The following is a 21,616-nucleotide window of genomic DNA, read 5'->3' as shown; positions in this document are numbered from 1 at the left end:
ACCTGGATGGGGCGGGGCGTGAAACGTCTCATTGACTTTTAAAGAAACCGCAGCGAACAGAGTTTCTCTAAAACGCTCCTCAGATCAGGGGGGGTAAACGAGGAGTGTTTGTGGAGTCACAATAACGAGGAACCAGAACGTTGCAGTTGTGCTTCATATTATGAAGGAATAATTTGAGAGTGTGATATGTCCACTTTAAGAATAGTTAAATCTAAATTTGTTACCCAATTCAGTCGTTCAACTGTTTTTTTCAGCTAAGTGACACATCTCGCATGTAATAGACGATCTATGTTGTAGGTTGGTCCTCCCGGTGCTGTCACAGCCGCTGTTTTTCCTCTCTGAAATCAGGGCAAGTGGAGAAAGGAGCAACCATGGCGCCTGGAAAAACGAACAGGGTGTTTGTTATCGGCGTGGGCATGACGAAGGTAGTATTTTTGTTCTTCACTCGCCTGCTTGGACTCGCAGCGTGGTACTTCCGACCAGGCGCTGAGAAGTTTGAACGTTAGCATCGGAGGCTAATTCCAGGCCAGGACCTGCTGCTGAAAGTTTCCCTGCTGTTGTCAAACTCGTCTGTTGATGGGAGACATTTACAAACACCATCACCCCGAATGAAACACAATTCTTGTTAATATCAGCTTCATAAATGGTCACTGCCCAACTCTGGAAGCTGAATTCAGGCTTCAATATGACAGAGGACTGATGGAGCTGTGCTTTCTGTTGGGTCATAGTTTAAAGTCCAGAGAGTTGTCAAAGTGGGTCAGAGGTCATCTCTCTGAGAGGGGAGGTTAGCCCCCCTTTTTGCAACCAGCTCTGCACAACTGCAATGCTCTGGTTGCAAGTTAGACTTTCCAAGAATAAAAACTAGATCTGTTAACATATTCATAGTGGAAACAAAATGCTTTGAATTTTGCTGATGGTACTTTTTGTCTTTACTTTCTTTGTTTTTGGCCTGAATACAGAACAAAATATGTAGAAGTATGTATTAAATATGTAGTAAATACAAAGTTAAGCACTTTGTATTTACTACATAAATTTGTAAACTTGCTGCTGAAATGTGCTATACAAATAAAATTTGATTTGATTTGATTTTTTGGGTCGTCTGTGTTTTTCTGCAGTTTGACAAGCCTGGAGCCAGAGGGGACTACGACTACCCTGACATGGCTAAAGAAGCAGGTGATCATTGGTGCAACAAGACGGAGCTCGACTTCATTTAGACGACACGTGCAGCCATAAATGATGACTTTTTTTCTAGGGACTGGCCACTCCAGAACCTTGACTTTGTCGGTTTTTGTTTGTCATGTGACATGCAAACCAGGCATGATCCGTGTTTATCTGTGTTGAAGGTGAAAAAGCTCTAAAAGACGCGAAGATCCCGTATTCGGCCATTGAACAGGCCTGTGTGGGATATGTTTACGGTGAGACACTCAGTGAAATATATATATATATATATATATATATATATATATATATATATAATATATTGGTTTATATGAAAAAATTCCCGTATTTTAGATTTCAGTAGACCTGATTGCTAACGTCTGTTTTATTGCTGAAGGTGATTCCACATGTGGCCAGAGAGCGATTTACCACAGCTTGGGCCTGACAGGAATCCCCATCATCAACGTGAACAACAACTGCTCCACCGGCTCCACCGCTCTCTTCATGGCTCGTCAGCTGATCCAGGGAGGTGAGTCCCGGAAAAAAGCGCCAGACTTTGGGGTACGTTCACACCAGCCCTGTTCAGTCCGCTTTGGTCCAACTCTAGAAAGTCCAGTTCATTTTGGGGGGATTTGTCAACGCACAGTCAAACCAAAAAAAGTGAACTCCGGTCCACCTAAAAACCTGGTGGAAGTGAAATCTGGCACGGTTTGGGTACACATGTGTACGCAAGTGGACTGGAGACCGCGGACTACGGTGCAGAGCATTCTGGGTAACCAAAACAAACTTGAGGGAGAAATGGTTCATGGTCTTTTAAAAACAACAAGAGAAATCCTCCAACCATGAACGTATTAGATCACTTCATTTTTGTTCACATTTTGTGACGACGAAAGTGGCTCCCGGTATCTTCTTCTGAGGTTCTCTTGTCGTTTCCTGTGGTGGTTCTTGGCGCAGCGCCACCACAGGAGAGGGGCGGGAACAAGTTTTCCGTGGATTTGGATCATTTGATAACGGTGCAGCGTGAAAGTGAAGCTCACCAACTGAAACTGTAACAAATGTTTCTATCCCCAGTAGAAACAAGTCCACCGGACTGTCAAATGTGAGAACAGCCCTTTTGTCTTTTTCCAAAAATGCCAGACAAGACTTCGTACCTTTTGGATAAACAGAATTTATGCCTGATCACTTGAGTCTACTAATGTCAGTTTAGAAAAAAAAAAACCATAAAATAACAACAACCTTTGCTGCAGACTCCAACCCCCTGCTGTAATTGAACCCACGTCTTGTTAATGTCTTGCAGGTCTTGCCGACTGCGTGCTTGCTCTTGGTTTTGAGAAGATGGAGAGAGGCTCCTTGACCACAAAGGTACGATTCTTACAGTCTCATCTTTTCTGATGACTGTGTCTCTCCTTTCTTCCTTCATTGTTTTGTTCATCCCATTCCTCTGCCTCTGGTGATGTGAAATAACAGCAACAGAACTGAGGACTCTTTAAAATTCTAAAATGCTCAAAACTCGATCATTCTCATCTTTTTTTTTTGTTTGTTTGTTTGTACGTTATCTGTACTGCGTAGCTGCAAACTGATTTTATGTCTTTCTCTTTTTTTCTTGTTTTTAGTACATGGATCGGACCAATCCAATGGACAAGCACATGGAGGTGATGATTAACCGCTACGGGATGGAGGCGGCACCGGGAGCGCCGCAGATGTTTGGCAACGCCGGCAGGGAGCACATGGAGAAATACGGTACTTTTTAAAAATGCTCTCAGCTCAAATTTATGTACAGAATAAAACATAATAGATACAAGGAGCAATAATTGCTTCTGTAAGGTCGTTGCGGAGATCATTTTGTGCTTTAGTGTTAAAGCACAACGGTGTGCTCCAGAGCGACACCTGCTGGCAGAGAGTTGGTCACACTGGTGACCATAAATCAACATGGCAGCTCCTTAGTTGTTCTCGTGTGGTTAATAAGTAATGATGGAATGTAATTTGTTCTGTATTAGTAATACAATAAATCTGCACTTTAGATTTGATAAATGATAACTTAGGAGAGCTAAGGGTGCTTCAGTTAGCTGAAGTGCTAAGCTAAAGATTAGTTCCACTGATTAGTGAAAGTTTGCTGACTATTGTCTATTATCTCTACATGTAATATTACATTCAAGTGATTTTTTAACTTTTTTATTATCATATTATTGTCATATGTGGTGGTTACTTACTGTATATAAATGCTGACATGGCAAAACTTTTTATTTCTTTTTTAAAATTAGATTTTTTCACTTTTTAAGGTACAAAACCAGAACACTTTGCCAAGATTGCCTGGAAAAACCACAAGCATTCCACAAATAACCCGTAAGATGGAGGGGAAGTAGCAGTTTGTGTCCTTTAAAAGGGTTTTACTTTTGTGTAAAACAAACATGAGGTGAACTGTGTATGTTTTTTTTTTTTTTTTTTTTATCTTATATCATCTGCAGGTATTCCCAGTTCCAGGATGAGTATAGCTTGGAGCAGGTGATGAACTCCAGGAAGGTGTTTGACTTTCTAACTCTGCTGCAGTGCTGGTAGGAACGTCATTCACACCTTTTCTAATAATTATGTTGTAGTTTCTTTTTTTTGTATTCACTGTTATGCTGGATTGTAAATTAGTGTAGTTGTCATTTTAAACTGGTTTTCTATAACCCTTATTTGTTCAGGGACAACAGACAGAAAAATACTCTTTTGGCTACTTCTGGTGCATTTACAGAAATATTAATGTGCATTATCCCTCCCCAAATTAACTTCATCACAAATTGTATTAGTAGGAACTGTTAGCTTTTGAAGTAAAGATTAAGCAGAGTATTGTTTTCTCCTTACAGCCCAACTTCAGATGGCGCGGGAGCTGCGGTTTTGGCCAGCGAAGCCTTCGTTAGGAAGCACCGCCTTGAAAACCAGGCGGTGGAGATCGTGGCTCAGGAGATGGTGACAGACTTTCCCTCCACATTCAGCGAAAACAGCTGCATTAAGATGGTACGCTTGCGCAAAACGAAACCCGTTCTGACTATTAACGGACGGTTTTGAGAGCCGCGAGTGTTTTTTTCCCCCCGTGCCGTACAGGTGGGGTACGACATGTCTCGGCTGGCGGCTAAGAAGTGCTTCGAGGCCGCGGGTCTGAAGCCGGGCGACGTCGACGTGGTTGAGCTGCACGACTGCTTCTCCGCCAACGAGCTCATCACATACGAGGCTCTGGGCTTGTGTGAAGAAGGTAAAGGAAGTATCCGGTGTTAGTTTTTCAAAATAAAGTCATTTTGAACTTTTCATAATGTTTAATGTAATTTATAGTTAGTGTAAGTGCGCAAATATGGACAACTTAAACTTCTTTCTGTGATCTTTAAAGAATCCCCTTCCATTTTTGTTTTTACCTTTTGATAATAAAGAAAAGCATAAAACTGCAGAAAGAAAATGTTTCTTTCTGTGGGATGTTGAGATGTACAGGTTCTAACTTAATAAGAAAAAAAGGTCTAAAACAATACCACTGGTGTTTTTATGCGAATATCAATTTATCACTTGAATAAAAAGCAAAAACGCTTCTAAATGTGAGGACAGCAATCGTTACCAAATATCTATTCTGTTTCACATCCCTGCTGACAAAAAAACACCCCACTGCATGATGCTTCCACCTCTATGCTTTACTGTTCAGGTTGGTATTCAGTTTTCCAGCACACACACAGTAAGCCAACCAGTTCAGTTTGCTTTCATTTTATCCCCCATGTTTGCTGACCAAGACATAGTTTGCTCCGAGCTTTAAAACGGCTTTCTTTCATAAAGATCCGATTGGGGGAGTGCATCACCGGCCGTTGTCCCGTTTGTGTTTTTTTCCAGGTAAAGCAGGAGAACTGGTTGACAGAGGGGACAACACGTATGGAGGGAAGTTTGTAATCAACCCCAGCGGCGGTCTCATCTCTAAAGGACATCCTCTCGGTGCAACAGGTACGCAGACAGCATCGTTGTTGAGCCTCCCTTTGACTTTGCTTGTTGGTTTCAGAAATGTAACTTCTTTTTGTTAGTTTCATCATTTTCTTTTCTGGAAATGCACATTTTGACGCTCTGAAAAGTATCCACTCTGGCCACTAGAGGGCAACTGTCTCCCATTGTTGGGAAGTCAGACTGGAAGTGGGTGAAAGTACTGCTTAGCCTCCAGGAGAGACCCCGGCCCGCCTCTTCTCTTCTGTAATGTAAATCACTGACAATAAGCAGACTGGGCCACTGGTTCAGCCTGCTTCTGCAGCATCAGGCTGGCCGTGAAACGCTCCAATCCACTGGAGCGGGTCGTGGAGAGGAACCCGTCTCTGTCTGTCTGCCCTCAACTTTTATATCTAATTTGTTTTCTCACTGCCTGTCCTTCTTCAATCCCAGATCGAGGCGTCGGTGCGTCCCCCCTTTGATCGCTCTGAGCTGTTAGCTCACTTGCTCACAGATCCTCTTTCAGATTATTCTCATGACGTCCAGAAATTGAACATTGTCATAAAAGAAAATTTTTTGTTTTGTTTTTTAACCAAAAACAAAGCAAACTAGGCAGTAACAATATTTCCATTGTGTGATCGAATCAGAAGTCTCACAGGAGAGTTTTGGGCAGCTAATTATCTACTCAACAACAAACAAAGTTACCGATAATATCATTCTAACTATAATAATTGTTACATCACAATAGCAATACAGTAACCAGTGAGAGGAGTTTATAGAACCAGGTGTCTTCATGCTGCAGTCACTAGAGACAGTGGCTGCAACAAGCTGTCCTCCACTCACTGAGACTGCTGGCTCCGATGGACAGGACCTCTGTTGAATTAGGTCAGTCACTTGAAAGGGAGTGAATATTATTTGTCATTATTTAGTAGAAGTCAGTTTTTATTTCATTTATTACGAAAGGATTTCTTGTTTTTATGGTCAAAATAGCCAAATTACCTTAATCATGGTTGATTTGTAAAAGTAATAAATAGGGTTAAATATCCAACATTGAAAAAACCCCACAATATCTCATGTATTTTTAATGTAGTTTTTAGTGCAAATATCTCTGTACACCTAAAATAAGACAAAACTAACTTAAAATGAACTTTTCAGCAGAAAAAGCAGCAGTTTGTTTTAAGTCAACAATCTTTTGTATTGATGAAAAAAAGACAATAATCTGCCAGTGGAACTGCAACTTTCATCAATATTAAGGAATCATTCATTTAAAACAAGTTCCTATTTCTTGCTGAAATGTTACTTGTAAGTAAGTTTTGTCTTATTTCAAGGGCACTAAGATATTTACACTAGAAACCAGACTAAAAGCAGCTGGTAAGATGCAGTTTTTCCACAACGTGAAGTGAGTGGTTGTAATGTTTTGCTGGTTATTTAATACCTAGCATGAACTATTTGTCCGCCGACTCTTTACGTCTTCCCAGAGGAGCTATCTGTAGATCGCCTAATTAGCATTGGGGCTAATCAATTCCCTTGCAGAATATTAAGTCAGGGCTGTTTAATGGCAAAACGCATATGAAGGCCAATTAATGTGGTATGAAATGCTTAGCTGTAATTTCAGGGCAGCAGAGGAGCAGCCGCCGGTGAGATCATGGAGAGAGTTGTCAGATTAGCAGTCTCCATGGCGCCTCTCTCAGTCCGATAGCTTTAGTTTCTCCAGTCGTATGTCCAGATTTCTTTAATTGAACAACTAAATGCTGTAATTGCTCTTCCTTTTGAGTAATCCCCAGTGGCAACATGCTGTCTGTTTACATCGAGTTTGCTTCTATATTTACCAACTTTATTACAGTTTTTTTTATTAGCTGCAAAGCCGTAATTATAATTGGGCACTTGAATCAAAATGGTCAGTTGTCAATGTTTAAAAGAAATGCAAAAAAGGCAACATAGTTACTTGATGATTGTGCTATAAGATGCCCGGAAAATACACAATACCACCACTTCAACAACCGAACATGTCTCTGTATTTCCGTTGTCAGATTTCTGCTTTCACAAAGTTTACCAGAAGTGAGATGGTATTAGCAGGGTGAAATCCAACATAGACAGATTCGAGGCTTTGCACCTTCAAGTCACCTTCATACAGTACAGTTTTATGTCTCTTCAGAGTCGTTTCCTGCCTTTCAAAAGACAAATCTTTTTTTCTGTATTTAAACATGCAAGTTCATAAAAGGAAGCCAAGCAGACGCGGCTCCGTTTCCTTCGCCGCATCATTTTTCCGCCTGTAAGGTCTGCTCACAGGTTCTTTTTGGTGTTCCTCCTAGGGCTGGCTCAGTGTGCCGAGCTGTGCTGGCAGCTGCGAGGACAGGCTGGCAGGAGGCAGGTCCCCGGAGCCAACGTGGCCCTGCAGCACAACATTGGCCTGGGGGGAGCCGTGGTCGTCACAATCTACAAGATGGGGTTCCCACAGGAGTCCAGGTGACCCGTCAGAACCACTTTGTGACATTATTCCAGCGCACTGCGACAGTATTGTATCCATCTAACTCCTTCTGCGTCTTTTCAGATACCGACTATGTGACGTTTGATGTGTTTTAATATGATAGACAAACACAACGTAGCGCTTAATTGGGAAGAGGAAATCAGAAAGTACTTTATTGGTCACCAAGGTGAAATTGGTTATATGTGGGGAAACTACTCCCATCCAAAGTGTTAAATATTAGTAAATAGCAGTAAAACCACTAATGATATAAAAATTTCACACGAGTTTGAGAGTAGAAGTAATTTAAATTGGACCCACGTATGACATAGATAAAATGAAAAACGGAAAATAAAATAAAAGCCCATCAGTAATTCAGTGTGTCTGCGCATCCTTAAGTTTTCAATTCATGTATTTAAAAATAAGGCCTTAAAATGTGTTACATTAATTAAAAAATGAAAATAATATTGGCCTTAAATATGTTTATCGCAAGTCTTAAATTTTGTCATCACAATATACTCTGGCTAGCTGGGTGTGTTAGCTGGATAGCTAATGTTTCTGGCAGCAAGCAAAAAGACAATCACTATAAAATGCCTGAAGCACCAACAGTGGAGGACTGGATCGATATTACAGGACATTTACATTCTGGAGAAATGACCTTTTTCTGTTCGAGGTCGAAGGGAATCATTCCTCAAGATCTGGTCTAAATGGACAAATTGTGTGAAATCAGTAGTTCCTGTGGACTGGAATGTGCAAAAAAATTGCAGCTTACCTTTCCAAATAAAAGAATAAAATAAAATAAAAAAAAAAACAGTTGGTAATGCTGCTGCAAGGCATTGGGTCTTCGTGGATTCAACAGTTAAACCCTCATTTACATATAATCAGCATCTGTATTGTGAGTTTTCTGCGATTCTGCAGCGTCTACCAACAGAAACGGCTGAGAGTTCACACCTAACATTTTTTAATCTTTCCTTTAGCTCCATGAGGCTGCGATTCAATCCTTCACCCCGAAAGATCCAAGTTGTGTTTCTCTGTCTTTAATTACAACGTTTTCTTCACTCATTCCCTCCTACATTTAGTCCAAAATGTTCTGTATGTTTACTTTGCTGTTTTGTTAAAGAAAAAAAACCTTAGCAATGTATCATCATCCTGTGTGTCTCCTGCAGTTGTAACCTACGTATTTGCATGTTGTGGTAGAAAATGAAAAAGTGGTCGTAAATGGTCGAGCTGAACGGGGAAAAAGTTTTAATTGTGCCGTGCGGCTCAGCCCGCGTTCCTGTGGGGCAGTAAGAGCTTCGCCTCCGCTCTAATTCCACTTAAGTCAGCGACTGCAATTAAGAGGTTTTCTGCTAGCGGGTGTTTGGACTGGATCTGTGTATTCGATCCCACTAAAGAAGGACTTGTTGCGTTAGCCATGCTGCACTGAATCACCCAGGACACATGTTTTTAAAAGAAAAAGTTGGGTTTGTGTCTTCTGTCTTAGACAGAACTAAATTGGTACTCATAAACTCAGCAGGAATGCATTTATTGTGTTTTTATTTACTTATTTTTAATTCTCCCAGGTATGTCATCGGTTCAGCAGCCAGCAGCTCCGGCGATGGGGATCTTGAAGGGTTTGAAGCTTGTCGTGTCTTCAAGGAGATCGAGAACCGTCTGCTGCAGGTTTTTATTGGTTTTGTGCATTTTTCTACATAGAAAATCAAATCGAAATTAAGTTATTTTGTCACAAACTTCACTTCTGTTTCCCCTCCCTTGTGCCGAGTGCTTATTTTGGTTATTATTTTACCAAAACAGAATAATTACATGGAGAAAGTGAGAACTTGTGCTACATTTAGCTTCACTCAAGATTCAAAGTCCAGCTCTCCTAAAAATTGATATCCAGACATATCGCAGTATTCAATACATACAGTTGTATTTAGAATATGTTTTCCATAACTATATATTAACTGTACAAATATCGATGCATACTTTGTACCTCCTTTTGTCAACATCTGAACAAAAGCAACACATTTTGAAGCTGTTTTTTTCCACATCGTCCAACTGCAGACGTGATTCTCCACCAAAGCAAAGCTGCAGTCTGGCTTCTCAGTTTAAAGAAAAACACATTAAAGTGATGCGAGGCTGAACAAAACTAGCCATTAATCGTCTTCATCTTTTAATAAGATGAATAGAAACATTGTCATTTATCCATATTGTTTGCATTATGCATCATGTTACGACTTTCACAAAGACTAGAAAACGGCAGCATGGGGATATAAAAACATCTGAATCAACAGGCGACACAAAACGCAGAGACAAGCCGAGCGGCAACGTATCATGCAGTTCAGAGACAAAGCCACCAGAACGTTAGCCTAGCAACACACACTGTGTGGTTCGTGACAGAAAGCAGTACTTTTAAACATGATTTAATATAAATACTTTAATGGGAGAGGGAACATTGGTTAATGGGTATGAAAGCAAAATATGACTAATACGGCAAACGGTTCAAACAAATGCGGCTAAAAGTAGCAGCAGAACGGAGATCAGGATGAAAACCGTCTGAGCAAATTACTTCTAACCTAATTTCTCACCGTTTGACGAAGGCAGAGATATTAAAGTTGATCATCTTTTATTAGTTTATCAGACAAACCCTGGCATCCGTTAGACCTCGAATGGTTCTGATGGAGACGGAGACTCTGTCAGGCCGACTTGGTGTTGAGTTGCGTCTGTTTGACGTCAGGACATGGAAAACTCAGAAGTGAACGTGGGTTTGTCATCTGTCGGGAAATTGTGTCACTCCTTACTCCTCCTGGTGGCTACGCTAGTCCACAAAATTGTGACAACAAAAATTTGAAGACATCACCAGATTCAGTTGGCTGCTCAACAATAACTGAATGCATTTTTCTTTTTAATTCTTTACCCGATTACTGTAAACACAATCACAGTACAATACTTGTAACCAACGTACGAAACTAAAACCCCTGAAACTCTTCCAATAATCAACAAAACCTAAAGTAAAACTAAACTATATTCCACTAGTTGGAACTAGCTAGCACCTTCTACAAACTGATTAAACATAACTGAGTTAGGCAAACAAAAAGTCGCAGCAAAGTAAAACTAAGCCACAATGAAAAAGCTAAAACTATCAACTCTGGCATTCGGTAGGAAAACTCTGGCATTCGGTAGGAAAACTCTGGCATTCGGTAGGAAAACTCTGGCATTCGGTAGGAAAACTCTGGCAGTCGGTAGGAAAACTCTGGCATTCAGTAGGAAAACTCTGGCATTCGGTAGGAAAACTCTGGCATTCGGTAGGAAAACTCTGGCATTCGGTAGGAAAACTCTGGCATTCGGTAGGAAAACTCTGGCATTCGGTAGGAAAACTCTGGCATTCAGTAGGAAAACTCTGGCATTCAGTAGGAAAACTCTGGCATTCGGTAGGAAAACTCTGGCATTCGGTAGGAAAACTCTGGCATTCGGTAGGAAAACTCTGGCATTCGGTAGGAAAACTCTGGCATTCGGTAGGAAAACTGAGCTTCCAGACAATTCGATGGAGTTGGGCAGTGGTTGCTATGGAAACTCGTATCCGCACAGCCAGACTCTAGTCATTTTTGACGACGCATGAATTGCAATACATTGACTGTGTTTATTATAATCACCCAGTCCTAATTGAAAGTTGTGGGCTATCTGAAGGTCATGAACTTTATCATTTCGCCTTTTCAAAGCCCAAACCCCCCCACCATCCAAAGCAGTGCACGATGGTGTTCAGTTTTTTATTTTTTTTAAGTTGTCAATTTAATCCTTCCATGTATCTTTTGTCACTCCTTTGACAAAAGAGCCTGAAGTCCTCTCTGACCCTGACTTGGGGAAATTGGCTGTAGAGAATGATGGATGGAAGGAGCCGGGGGGCCATGAAGCTTATGAGGCCCGACCTTCATCTGTCTGTGGGTTAGCGTGAAACATGCCGTCAGTAATCACGGAGGTGAGCGCTCCCCGTGTGTGTGGCGTGGTTTTCAATTTGCTTCATAATTAAAAATCATTTGTCTTTGATACCGCTAATTGCAAACCACTGCAGCCAACTGCCTCCCAAAGACGCCTAATTGGTGTGCAATTTAATCTCAGGCATCTGCCGGCAACAGCTCAGGGGTTTCATAGAGAACATTGGTGAGCAAACGGCATCATGAAGACAGAGGAACACAGCAGACAGGTCAGGGAGGCAGCTGTTGAGAGGCAGTAACATGCTAGCGACAGAGCTCCCTTTTATAGCACAATGAGGTAACTGTTACCTTCAGTTGTTACAAAAATCAAATATGACTGAAAAGGAAATTTGACTTTGTGATTTAATGCCTTGAAATTGGGCTTTCGTCACTTTAAGAAGCTCCTGCTTTTTCTGAAACTCCGCCTTCAAGAAGTCATCACAACATGGCTCCTCTATTGACCTTTTAACAACGTTTTTACCAACGTTTCACTGAGCAGGAGCTCGCATAATGTTCTCAGCAGATGCCCACTGTTAGCAGGTGTTTGCTAATTGCTGCTGGCTAGTCTGAAGGAGCTGAACAAATTACAGTTCTGAAGCTAGGAAGGTGCCTCACAGACAAGCAGCTGCACCTTATAGGCGGGGCCAGGTCCAACCAGGTGTTTTAAACAGCTGTATGGTTGCCATGGGAGATTAATTAATTTGTCAAACAAACAAAACTAAAACTAAAAATTTCTCATTTCTCCCAATACAAGTTATGGGCTATCTAAACTGTAACTTAAGTGGCTTTATTCTTAAGCCTCTTTTAGCTTTGCCATGTCCTGGGTGACGGAGAACCAACAGGTAGAGAGAAATGAATATCTGCGTAATATCATAACTTGAATGCAACATTTAAAGCACCAGGGTTAATATAGCTTTTCTTTTGTGGTTTTATAGGCTCTACATTGAAGACAGTGAGAAATAAAGGCATAACTTTTAGTTTTTTCTATCTATTCTCGGCTCCCATACTCTAAGCCGGGTCCATTCGCTCGGCCCCTCCCTCCCATTTCAAGCCCTTCGAATTCACTAAAAGTCAAATATGAACAAAAACTGTTAATCCAGTCTGACCGAGCTTGAGCTGTTTTCCAAACAGATCATAGGACAAATGTTCTGCTCTAGATGTGCACAGCTGTAGCTGCAGCACACCTGCCTCCAGCACAGCGTGGTTTAATACAAATGCTTGCTACAATTTTCATATTTGTAGTACAAATATATATATTTTGTCTTTGCAACTTACAATTCTGCTCTACCTCTTCTCAATCTTGCGCGTAAAGTTGCACTAAAACATATGGAGGTGTCTTCTCCAAGGCTTTGCGGTGGTGAATTCGGATGAACTAGTTTCCAGGCTTCGGTGGAGAGAAATGTCCCCGGCGTCGAGGGAGAAGTCTTTAATGTCCTGCTGTGTGACCTCTCACTCTCCCAGCTGTCAGGAAGTTTCTCTCATTCGCTCTCCAGCGTGATTGGTGCTCCGTTCGTCCCCGTTGCCTTTCTGGAGATCTCCTTCTGTTTGATTTTGAGCGAGAGTTTTCCCCCGGAGGGGCTGGAACATGTGGGCGGTTTTTGCCCTGCGAGGGGCCGATAACGTTGACCCTAACAGGAATGCAGAGTAGCTGGGAAGATACGGAGAACGGAGCTCGGAAAGCTGCTGATGTGAAAGAAAACAAAACCAAATCTTCTCGTAACGACTGATTGTCACTCTATGAAAAGGATGTAAACAGATCATGTTTCCACCAAACGATAAGGCTTGAGTCACCTGCGGCTCGCTTCAGAGATGTTGGCGTTTCTGATTGTTGCATTTTCACCAGTCTGACTCTGATTTTAGGTATTGTCCACCTGTCAGCCAAAGGTCGAGAGACTCTGAAATTGCCTGTTGATTTCTTTCAGGAAGGAGAGAAACTCGTCAGGAATGTCGGCGGAGTGTTTGCTTTCCAGGTGAAGGACGGCCCTGATGGGAGAGAGGCCACCTGGATCGTGGACGTGAAAAATGGCAGAGGTTCTGTCACAAACGATCCAGGTATGTGTCTTAATGGATTTGTGAAAGTCTGCAGTCGAGGACAAAATGCTGTGGTTTATTGACGGTTTTGCCAGCAAGATGGACGGCTTTATTTTCTTCGTATCGTCCAATCTGGTGTGTTTTCTGATGGTCGTTTTTAGTTGAAAGGTAGGAATTAAGCAGCGTCTGAATATCTGCAATTTTGAAATCAGTGAAGTCTGCCGTGCAGCGGTTCTGCTTCCTCTCCTTTGGTCTCAAATATCTTTATTTTAACCGGAAACTGACAGAAACACAGTCAATAAAGAATGATATAACCATAAACACAATATTTAAGAGCATTATAAGACATGTACATTATGATGTCAAAATTAAATTGGCACTTGAGGATTATAGTTTATTGAGGGCAAATGCAATTTGTTTGATTAATGTTTTTGATTAGGGTTAGCATAGCTAACTTTTTAGTTTGCGGTGCCCACCGCTGTTATAAATAGCTTACTCTGAGTCTTTTTTTCTTCCTCAGTAAGAACTTCCACACCCAAGAGTGTTTGTGCTTGGTAGCCCTTCGATATGGAATATTAGCTGACTGGAAAAAGATTGTTTTGTTTTGTTTTTTGAAGTTGCCAGCTGTTAAATGAACAGAAAGGGAACACATAATCAGGCCAATAAGGTTACTAATGAGCTGGTTACAGTAAGTCAAGAGTATTCTTGGTGGGTTGAAACAAATTGCTGCAGCAACAAAATGCAATATTAAGAGAAAACTGTGAAAATTGGAAGGGATGGGAGAGAGGCATCGATTTCACTCTCAAGAAACCACAGATAGGCATTCAGCAGTGACTGACTTTGATCGTAAAGGAACCAGCGCTTTAACAAAAGCTGATTCTTTGACAGAGCTGTTAAAAGTCCCAGATTGTGTGAAAATGGCCCGACGCCAACAGCGGTTGAGGTTTCTGCCTCATGGAGACAAACATATCACATGTCTGCAAATTGCTTTTACAGACATGTGATCCTTTAAGCGGAATGGCTCATTATAGAATAAGCTTATTTGAATTAATAATTACTCCTTCAGTCTTCTTTTCGCTTTCCTCCTTCCTTTGCTTTTCTTCCCTTTGTGTTTTGTTTTTCTTTGTTCCCCAGGAAACACTTAAAAACTTCGGCTGAAGTAAAAAAACACCCCTAGCCGTAGATCCATGATCCCTCGGTCAACACAGACTACAGCCAGATATTTCTTTTCTCTGTTCAAAATTTCAAATATAAATCAGTTCGCTGGGTTTGCTTCCTCAAACCTAATTCAAAACTAAATAGCCTGTTTTGTTGAGGTAAATTGAACTCCAAATTGAGCTGGAGAAAATTGGACTGAAATCACTTCAGACTAAAAAATGTCCTCTATGAGACTTGACTGCATGTTTTCATTGCTATCTCTCTGTATTACAGCAATAACAGCTGCTGCAGGACATGTTTTAAAGGCGGCTCTTTGTGGTTTCGCTGTGTGGCTGAAACCCGTGGCTAAACTCTCCGGCGAAGCAGCTGAAAACACGGAGGCTTGTGTTCAGCACAACATAAAGAGTGCAGACAAATAAATTAGTGCTTGCAACACACAACACAGTTGACGGATTATAAGGACAGTGATTCTCCCCCGTTGCGCATGAAACAAGAAATATGACAACATCAAGAAAAGGTAGGAACTCGGCCGCAGTTCAAGGATGGATTCTGCTTAAAACCTCTCTTGCCATCCACTTGTTGAAGAAGCCATTCGTCGAGAGCCGGATGTTGGTTGTATAAGCCAAATTGCGTCCTGGACGCACCGCTTCCTAAGTGGCCACCAAAAAAAAACTGCTCCATTAGATGGACTCCCCAGTGATGCTTCCAACATCCAGGCCGTTATTTCTGAACTCTGCAGTGTCCTTCAAAGTGGAGTGAAATGTTCAGAAAGCTACTAAAAGCTCATGTGGTGCAAGACAACCTTTTTAAAGGAGTTTCAAAACTCTTGAGATGATGGACTTTGTTTGGACACGTCTATAAAAAAAAAAAAAAAAACAGTAAAAAATGCTCTATTTCTTCCGAGGCCTCACTCAGTGAGCAGGGAGGGAAGGCAAATTCACTGCTGGGAAAACTACAGCTAAGAGTGGCATCCATTGGTCACCAGGTCTCCATAACAGCAATCAGTGCGCAAGTCTTTGTCTGTACTCTGCAGCTGTCGAAAAAACACAATTTCCATTAAATAAGAAGTTAAATTGACATCACAAGTGAATAAGCCTGTTCATGCGTTCAGTTCGACAAATTGAAAATTGAGGCAGCGACGGATGTAAACTGTTACATGAGCTGCATTCATATCAGCCATCAGAGGAGACGATGGCGTCTTATTCAGGAGATTTGGGGAAATTGTATTCGTTAATTTTTTATTTATTTTTGTCAGAAAAGCTAAGGATCCAAGACCTTCACGGAACTTCTAATAGACTGTGAGAAGCTGTAAGACTTCCGGTGGAGCCAGCTGCACAATGTCAGAGATAAACCCCGAAAACAATCGACCTCCTGTTACTTCCTGTCGTCTTCTTTTGTCATTTCTGCCAGTAGTAACATCCTGTGCGTTTCCATTGGAGTTTTGCAAAACAATTTGGGAAAAACCACCCCATCCAAAAACCTTTGATCAAATGTGAGATGTTTAGAAATTGCCGTGTTTTCATGAAGCAAATTTATTTTTTGTAATTCAATTTTGCGCAAGTGGAAGCGCAGCTACCGGAGCCTATCCACAAGCTAGCCAATTGTCTGGGAGCAGGCCAGAAAAAAAAAATCCAATTCACTTTCTTTCTATAGCGCAAATTCACAACAACTGTCATCTAAAGGTACTTTAGAAACACGTCAGTTGAATCCGATTACATGTTGATCCAAGTTATCAAGTTCAGTTTTTTTTTTGTTTTGTTTTTTTTTTTGGTCAAATCGAATAAGAAAGTTTTGCATCAAGTCATTGATCATGTCATGACTTCTGTGACATGCTAGCGCCTCAGTATTTAGGGACATAGACCGTAAAAGACATCATTTTTTGGCAAGCACTGCTGATCCTTCTACATGGAAAAAAAATACAAATCTTTCATACATGATTCCACCATATCTCACCTAGCAACGCGTTGACGGCCTGTTGGCTCTCGCTATTGGCTCTCTGCAGGTTGCAGCGGTGACATCATCAGTGACGCGGCCGCCACAGTTCTGGTCTCAAACAGGATGTATTATGCTAAATCCCTCTTGATATTATCCCCCCTTGACATGAAAAGGGACTAAGCCCCGCCTCCGCCGGGGACACTGAGCACTTTCCACTACTGGGTGCTGAGCAAGCAGAGCTCAAAGTTTTATGTCCACTTCTTCTCAGTTCTGAATTGCAACCAGAAACGATTACAGGCAGAGAGGAGGCAAATTCAAAGTGACAAGATCCTTTTCCTCTCTCTCTCTCTCTCTCTCCCCGCCGTGCCTCCGGTCTCATTTCGATTCCTCCTGACGGGTTTCAGCCTCTCCCACCTGCGAGCCCGAGCGAAAGGGACGAGACAAAAGGCCAGGAGAGTCAATGTGATCAACGGCGGGCGGCACAAAACATTCCTTTATCACTTGGCTTCCTGCCGAAGTGCAGCTTCTTTCGGAGAGCATCGTTAATTCTTCATTTAAAACACGGTGCAGTGTGGGATAAACAAGCCCCCCTCGGAGGCCTTTGATATAATAAGAAGTTTATTATAGCAAAAGGCCATCAGTTAAAGACAATGTGTGAACATCAACATTCGGGTCAAAAATCTGGCAATGCAGGACGAGCCGTGAAGAAACCTGTCAGGGACTTGGATCTGCTTTTAATTACTTTTGTTTCTCGTGTTTGAGGCGCATCTAACTCCTCTCCCGTCCCTCCTCCTTATTTGCATGTCGTTGAACTGGGAAAAGAAATAATAAATGTGATACTTGGCAGGACATCACACACTCTGCACCTCCTGATTCCGCTGCTTCAGCTCGAGAGTGAGTCACCGCCGATTTATCGGAGCGTCGGCGGCTCTTGCTCCGCACACGCAGGGGAGGTCCCGGCCCGCTCGGTGCCCCGGGGGCCAACATCGCTTACATTACCATGCATCATCGTAAAAATAAATGCTACAAATTATGATATTTTATTTGGAAAAAACAGGAATTTTATAACAAACCGTACTGAGATGCAGAATACCAGATTTAATGTGCACAACAGAAATATGTTTTTCAGTATGACAGTGTAATATGAGTCAGATGATCTGTGGAAACCCTCCTCCCCCCACCGTCTCCACCCCCATCCCTTGAGTTATTATTGCCATCTAAAGAAATGCAACCAGAAACAACCAATCAGAGCCAGGAGGCGGGTCTTAACGTTGCTAAATGTGCTAACAGTGGAGAAACAACTTACCGTTATCCACTGTCATCAGCGGCCATGCTAACTAGCTTTAGCATTTATAAGAGGCTCTGTTGTAGCACAGCAGAGAGAAAGGGGTTAGGGTGTGAGCAGCATGCACGCAAACATGATCGACAGCGCTAAGACCCTCCTCCTGACTGTGATTGGCTATTTCTGACTGAAGAGTCAGAAGCAGCAGATCCATAGGAAATTTTTTATGTGTTTTAACCTATGTTTTATGTACTCAAATAAAAACTGCGTCTTTGTTATCCTTCTGTTTTGCATTTATGCTCCGTTTTGTCTTTGTGCAGATGAGAAATGCACTGAAGTGTTTGGATCCAACTGCGGAAAACGTTCCAGACTTTCAAATCAGTCAGAATTCAGCTTTCTAGAAACATGTAACATTTATTGGCTTCCAGGCGGAGGGTTTTTCAGGTGCTTGACTTGAAAATCAGCAGAAACGCGACCTGAAACATCACTGTGGTCTGAAATGTGCCGGATGAGTCACAAACTCTGACTCAGCCTTCCCAAAATAATTAAAAGAATCCACTAGAACACGCGTGATTCCTTCCAGGGCGACTTTTCACCGCTCCGAAACTCATCAAAATGCTAATCGCAGCCTTCTGTTCCGAGTACGGCGATAAAAGGGACCGAGATGAGCTTTTCATCTCCGATATGAAACGCCAAGTGGTTTTTGAACTCAGCTTCAAGCGTTTGTGCTGAAACTGCTGCAGTAAATCAGTTTTACTGAGAATTTTTTTTTTTTTCAGCTAAAACGGCAGACTGCACATTGTCCATTGGAGACAAGGATCTGCTGGATCTCATGACAGGAAAGCTGAACCCACAAACGGTGTGTTTGCTTATTTCCGGTCCAATATATGTGTGTGTGTGTGTATATATATTTCCACAGTGAGATGGTCTGGGGACACACATCTGCTCCATGGCAACTATGCTTGCCATCTTGCTCTCAGTTTCATTGTTGATGTGATAAGAAAGGGGGAAATTTCAAAAGCAATCTCCCAGTTTCCAGAAATGAATTGAACTGAGATGAAGTGACCTTTGACACTGGCCTGCTGTTACAGTGCTCGCTGAAAGCCCGTTTGGATTGTGTGTCCGTGCCCAAATACATCACATTGAACCAATTGAAATGTTTCTCGTTTCAGTTCAATTAATATTATTTAAGTTTATATATTTAGTGAATGCAAGAACCACTAAAGTCTTCATTCAATGCAGCGATAGTCTGGCGCTAAGAATATACCAAATACTTTTTTCAAAAATTGTCTTTGTTGCAAGAAAACGTTGAACAAAAGGAAACAAATAGTTAGAACTTAGATGCAAAAGTCTGCACACCCTTCAACTAGTGTCTTGAAACAACTTTTGGTATATTTGCCCACATTTCCTCTAATCTGTCCCACAGATTTTCTTTCAAATCTGGTAATTATTTCTTTTCTGATGAGGCAGGTTTTGTGACTAGAAAAGCTAGTCCTATTTCTAGCTAGCAAGACTAGCTACTTCTGGCTCGCTAGTCTAGCTAGACTAGAAAGCTAGCTAGTTAGAGGGTTTTAGTACTGTAAACAAAAGACTAGTCCTTGAAAGCTATTGCTAGTTGTTGAGCTAGCTGGAACTAGCTTTCTAGTCCTAGTGCTGGGACTAGCTCTCTGGTACTAGTCCTTCATTTACAGCCCTAAAACCCTCTGGGGTTTTAATATTAAATGCAAAAATTGATTTAAAAGTTAGTTCAAGATGTTATTCTAAGGGTGTGCTAACTTGTGTACGCAGGTTTTTGCTGCGTTTTTATTGTTTTATGTGTTTTCCATTTTGACAGAGTTGGATTTTTTTATTTTGTTTTTTTTTCCTAGTTGACTTGCAATGAGGCAGAGAGAATTCTGAGACTTTTAGGTCTTATAAACCAGAATCAGTATGCGGGGAACATGTGCCCTCAAGTACACGGTGGAGAAAAATGAACTCCTTAGTCTGATCAGTGACAAACGCAGCCAGAGGCAAAAAAAAATGATGAAAAAATATAAAAAAATAAAGTGATGAAAGCTTGGATTTTGATTAAAAATAAAACCTTTCTGTTTCGGATGTCATCAGCGACCTGCCGTTTCTGTGAAAAGGTCCACATGTCATGGCTATTGCTTGTAAGAAATATTAAAACAGACTATTCGTCTTTTGTCCCCTTATCTCTGGCTGCATCAGGCGTTCTTCAAAGGGAAGCTGAAGATCACTGGGAACATGGGCATGGCCATGAAGCTGCAGAACCTCCAGGTGACGCCAGTCAAAGCCCGGTTGTGAAGCCTCGGACGAGCTCTTTGTGCAGCCCCTAACATAGAAAACTAGGCTCATGTTGAATTAATTGAATATTAAATGAAATGCTTTGATTATGCGCCCGGCTCTGTCTCAGGAGGAGGTCTGTGAAGCTGCTTTTATATGTTTTTTTTTCCTTCTTTCTTTCTTTTAATCAGCAAGCAGAGCTGTTATTCGTGTTGTTGGTCCTGCAGAAATGATCAAATGTCGTCACAGATTAAAAAGCACAGTGTGTCCGAACCGATCCTGGAGCTAGACGTTGATCTTGACTTTAAATTTTTCATAATCATTCTAAGTAAGTGGATGCAAAAGATCTAATGTTTGTAAAATAAAGCGTTTAACTCTGAATGTCTTTGCAGTTTTAATGGATATTTTTTGCTCTTTGGAACAGAAAGCAAAGTCAAAAGTATGAGCTAAGTAAAACTTTATAATAAAAGATCTGAATTCATCCAGAAAGCCTCAGATTGAAGCCTGCACATATTCCTTCCAGACATTAATCATGTAATAATTTCAGGTTTTAATCATTTGAATTAAACTTTTCTGAGAAGACCTTGTTACAAAGTGCAGTTTTGTGTATTTTTCAAAACAACAAAGCTGATTTGAGCAGCAGAACATGGCCATGCATTTAAAGTCATGCTTCATCTGGGGGTTGCAGCTCAACGTTGACCCGCTTTTATCACTTCCAAAACCAGTTTTTTGTGTTTTCCTTTTTGGGGTCATTTTCTGGTTGAAGCTCCTGTTTGAGTCCAATTTTCAAACGCCTGACCTCAACTTCCACCCTCAGATGGAAGGAAATTGATTCACACAGAGACAAAATGACTGACACAACTCTAGTGTCTGTTACTAAATACATTTGTTATTTATAACACTATTTAGACTGAAAAGTAAATGTAAGTAAATGACAAATCTTTGGTGCAGAGGACAAACAAAGACCTCTGCTGGATCCTGAGGCGTTCAAGTTGCTGCGAGTTTTAGTATCGTGTTTGACGGTGCCGGAGTTTTCCCTGCTTCCTCTTTATCTCTTCACCTGAAGGCTTTCCGCTCCACTTCAAGAAACTACAAATCCTTTCAGCCGTTCCGGTGTTTTAAGTCTTAAAATGTGACTCTTTTTAAAAAAAATATAAAGTTGCCGCTGTGTTGACTATCATACTTTGTTGTCAAATCGTTTGCACTTTATGTATATTTCTAATGTTTATTTTTGTCATTGCTGCCTATTCCACTATGGGTGCTGCTGCTGTTTTTTTTTACCAGATCATCATTTTTTGACCCTTAATACGGCGGTGTATTGAGGCCATCGTCATTTCTGCCCCTAAAAATCAACTTTCTAACTTTCAAAAGGTTTTAACTAGAAAATTTATAAAAGTTTGAAGAGTAAAAAAAAAAAAAAAA

General features: G+C 41.3%; 1 protein-coding gene across 1 annotated transcript; it reads left to right on the top strand.

Annotated features, from left to right (window-relative positions):
* The first annotated feature begins 79 nt into the window (after nucleotides 1–79).
* On the top strand, nucleotides 80–20,575 carry scp2a (sterol carrier protein 2a). Its single transcript, XM_055033298.1, has 16 exons — nucleotides 80–425; nucleotides 1,116–1,173; nucleotides 1,344–1,415; nucleotides 1,556–1,687; nucleotides 2,456–2,520; nucleotides 2,772–2,898; nucleotides 3,438–3,501; nucleotides 3,624–3,710; nucleotides 4,005–4,155; nucleotides 4,243–4,390; nucleotides 5,008–5,115; nucleotides 7,401–7,554; nucleotides 9,115–9,214; nucleotides 13,428–13,557; nucleotides 18,691–18,770; nucleotides 20,120–20,575. Exons 1-16 carry the CDS (start codon nucleotides 372–374, stop codon nucleotides 20,213–20,215), a joined length of 1,626 nt encoding a protein of 541 aa, XP_054889273.1. The 5' UTR covers nucleotides 80–371; the 3' UTR covers nucleotides 20,216–20,575.
* Nucleotides 20,576–21,616: the final 1,041 nt, after the last annotated feature.

Source organism: Poeciliopsis prolifica, unplaced genomic scaffold (assembly GCF_027474105.1).
Source record: "Poeciliopsis prolifica strain line A6 unplaced genomic scaffold, Auburn_PproV2 SCAFFOLD008, whole genome shotgun sequence".
In the NCBI taxonomy this organism is placed as follows: Eukaryota; Metazoa; Chordata; class Actinopteri; order Cyprinodontiformes; family Poeciliidae; genus Poeciliopsis; species Poeciliopsis prolifica.
Note: the sequence above shows the minus strand (reverse complement) of the source record. Positions and strands in the feature narration are given on the sequence as shown.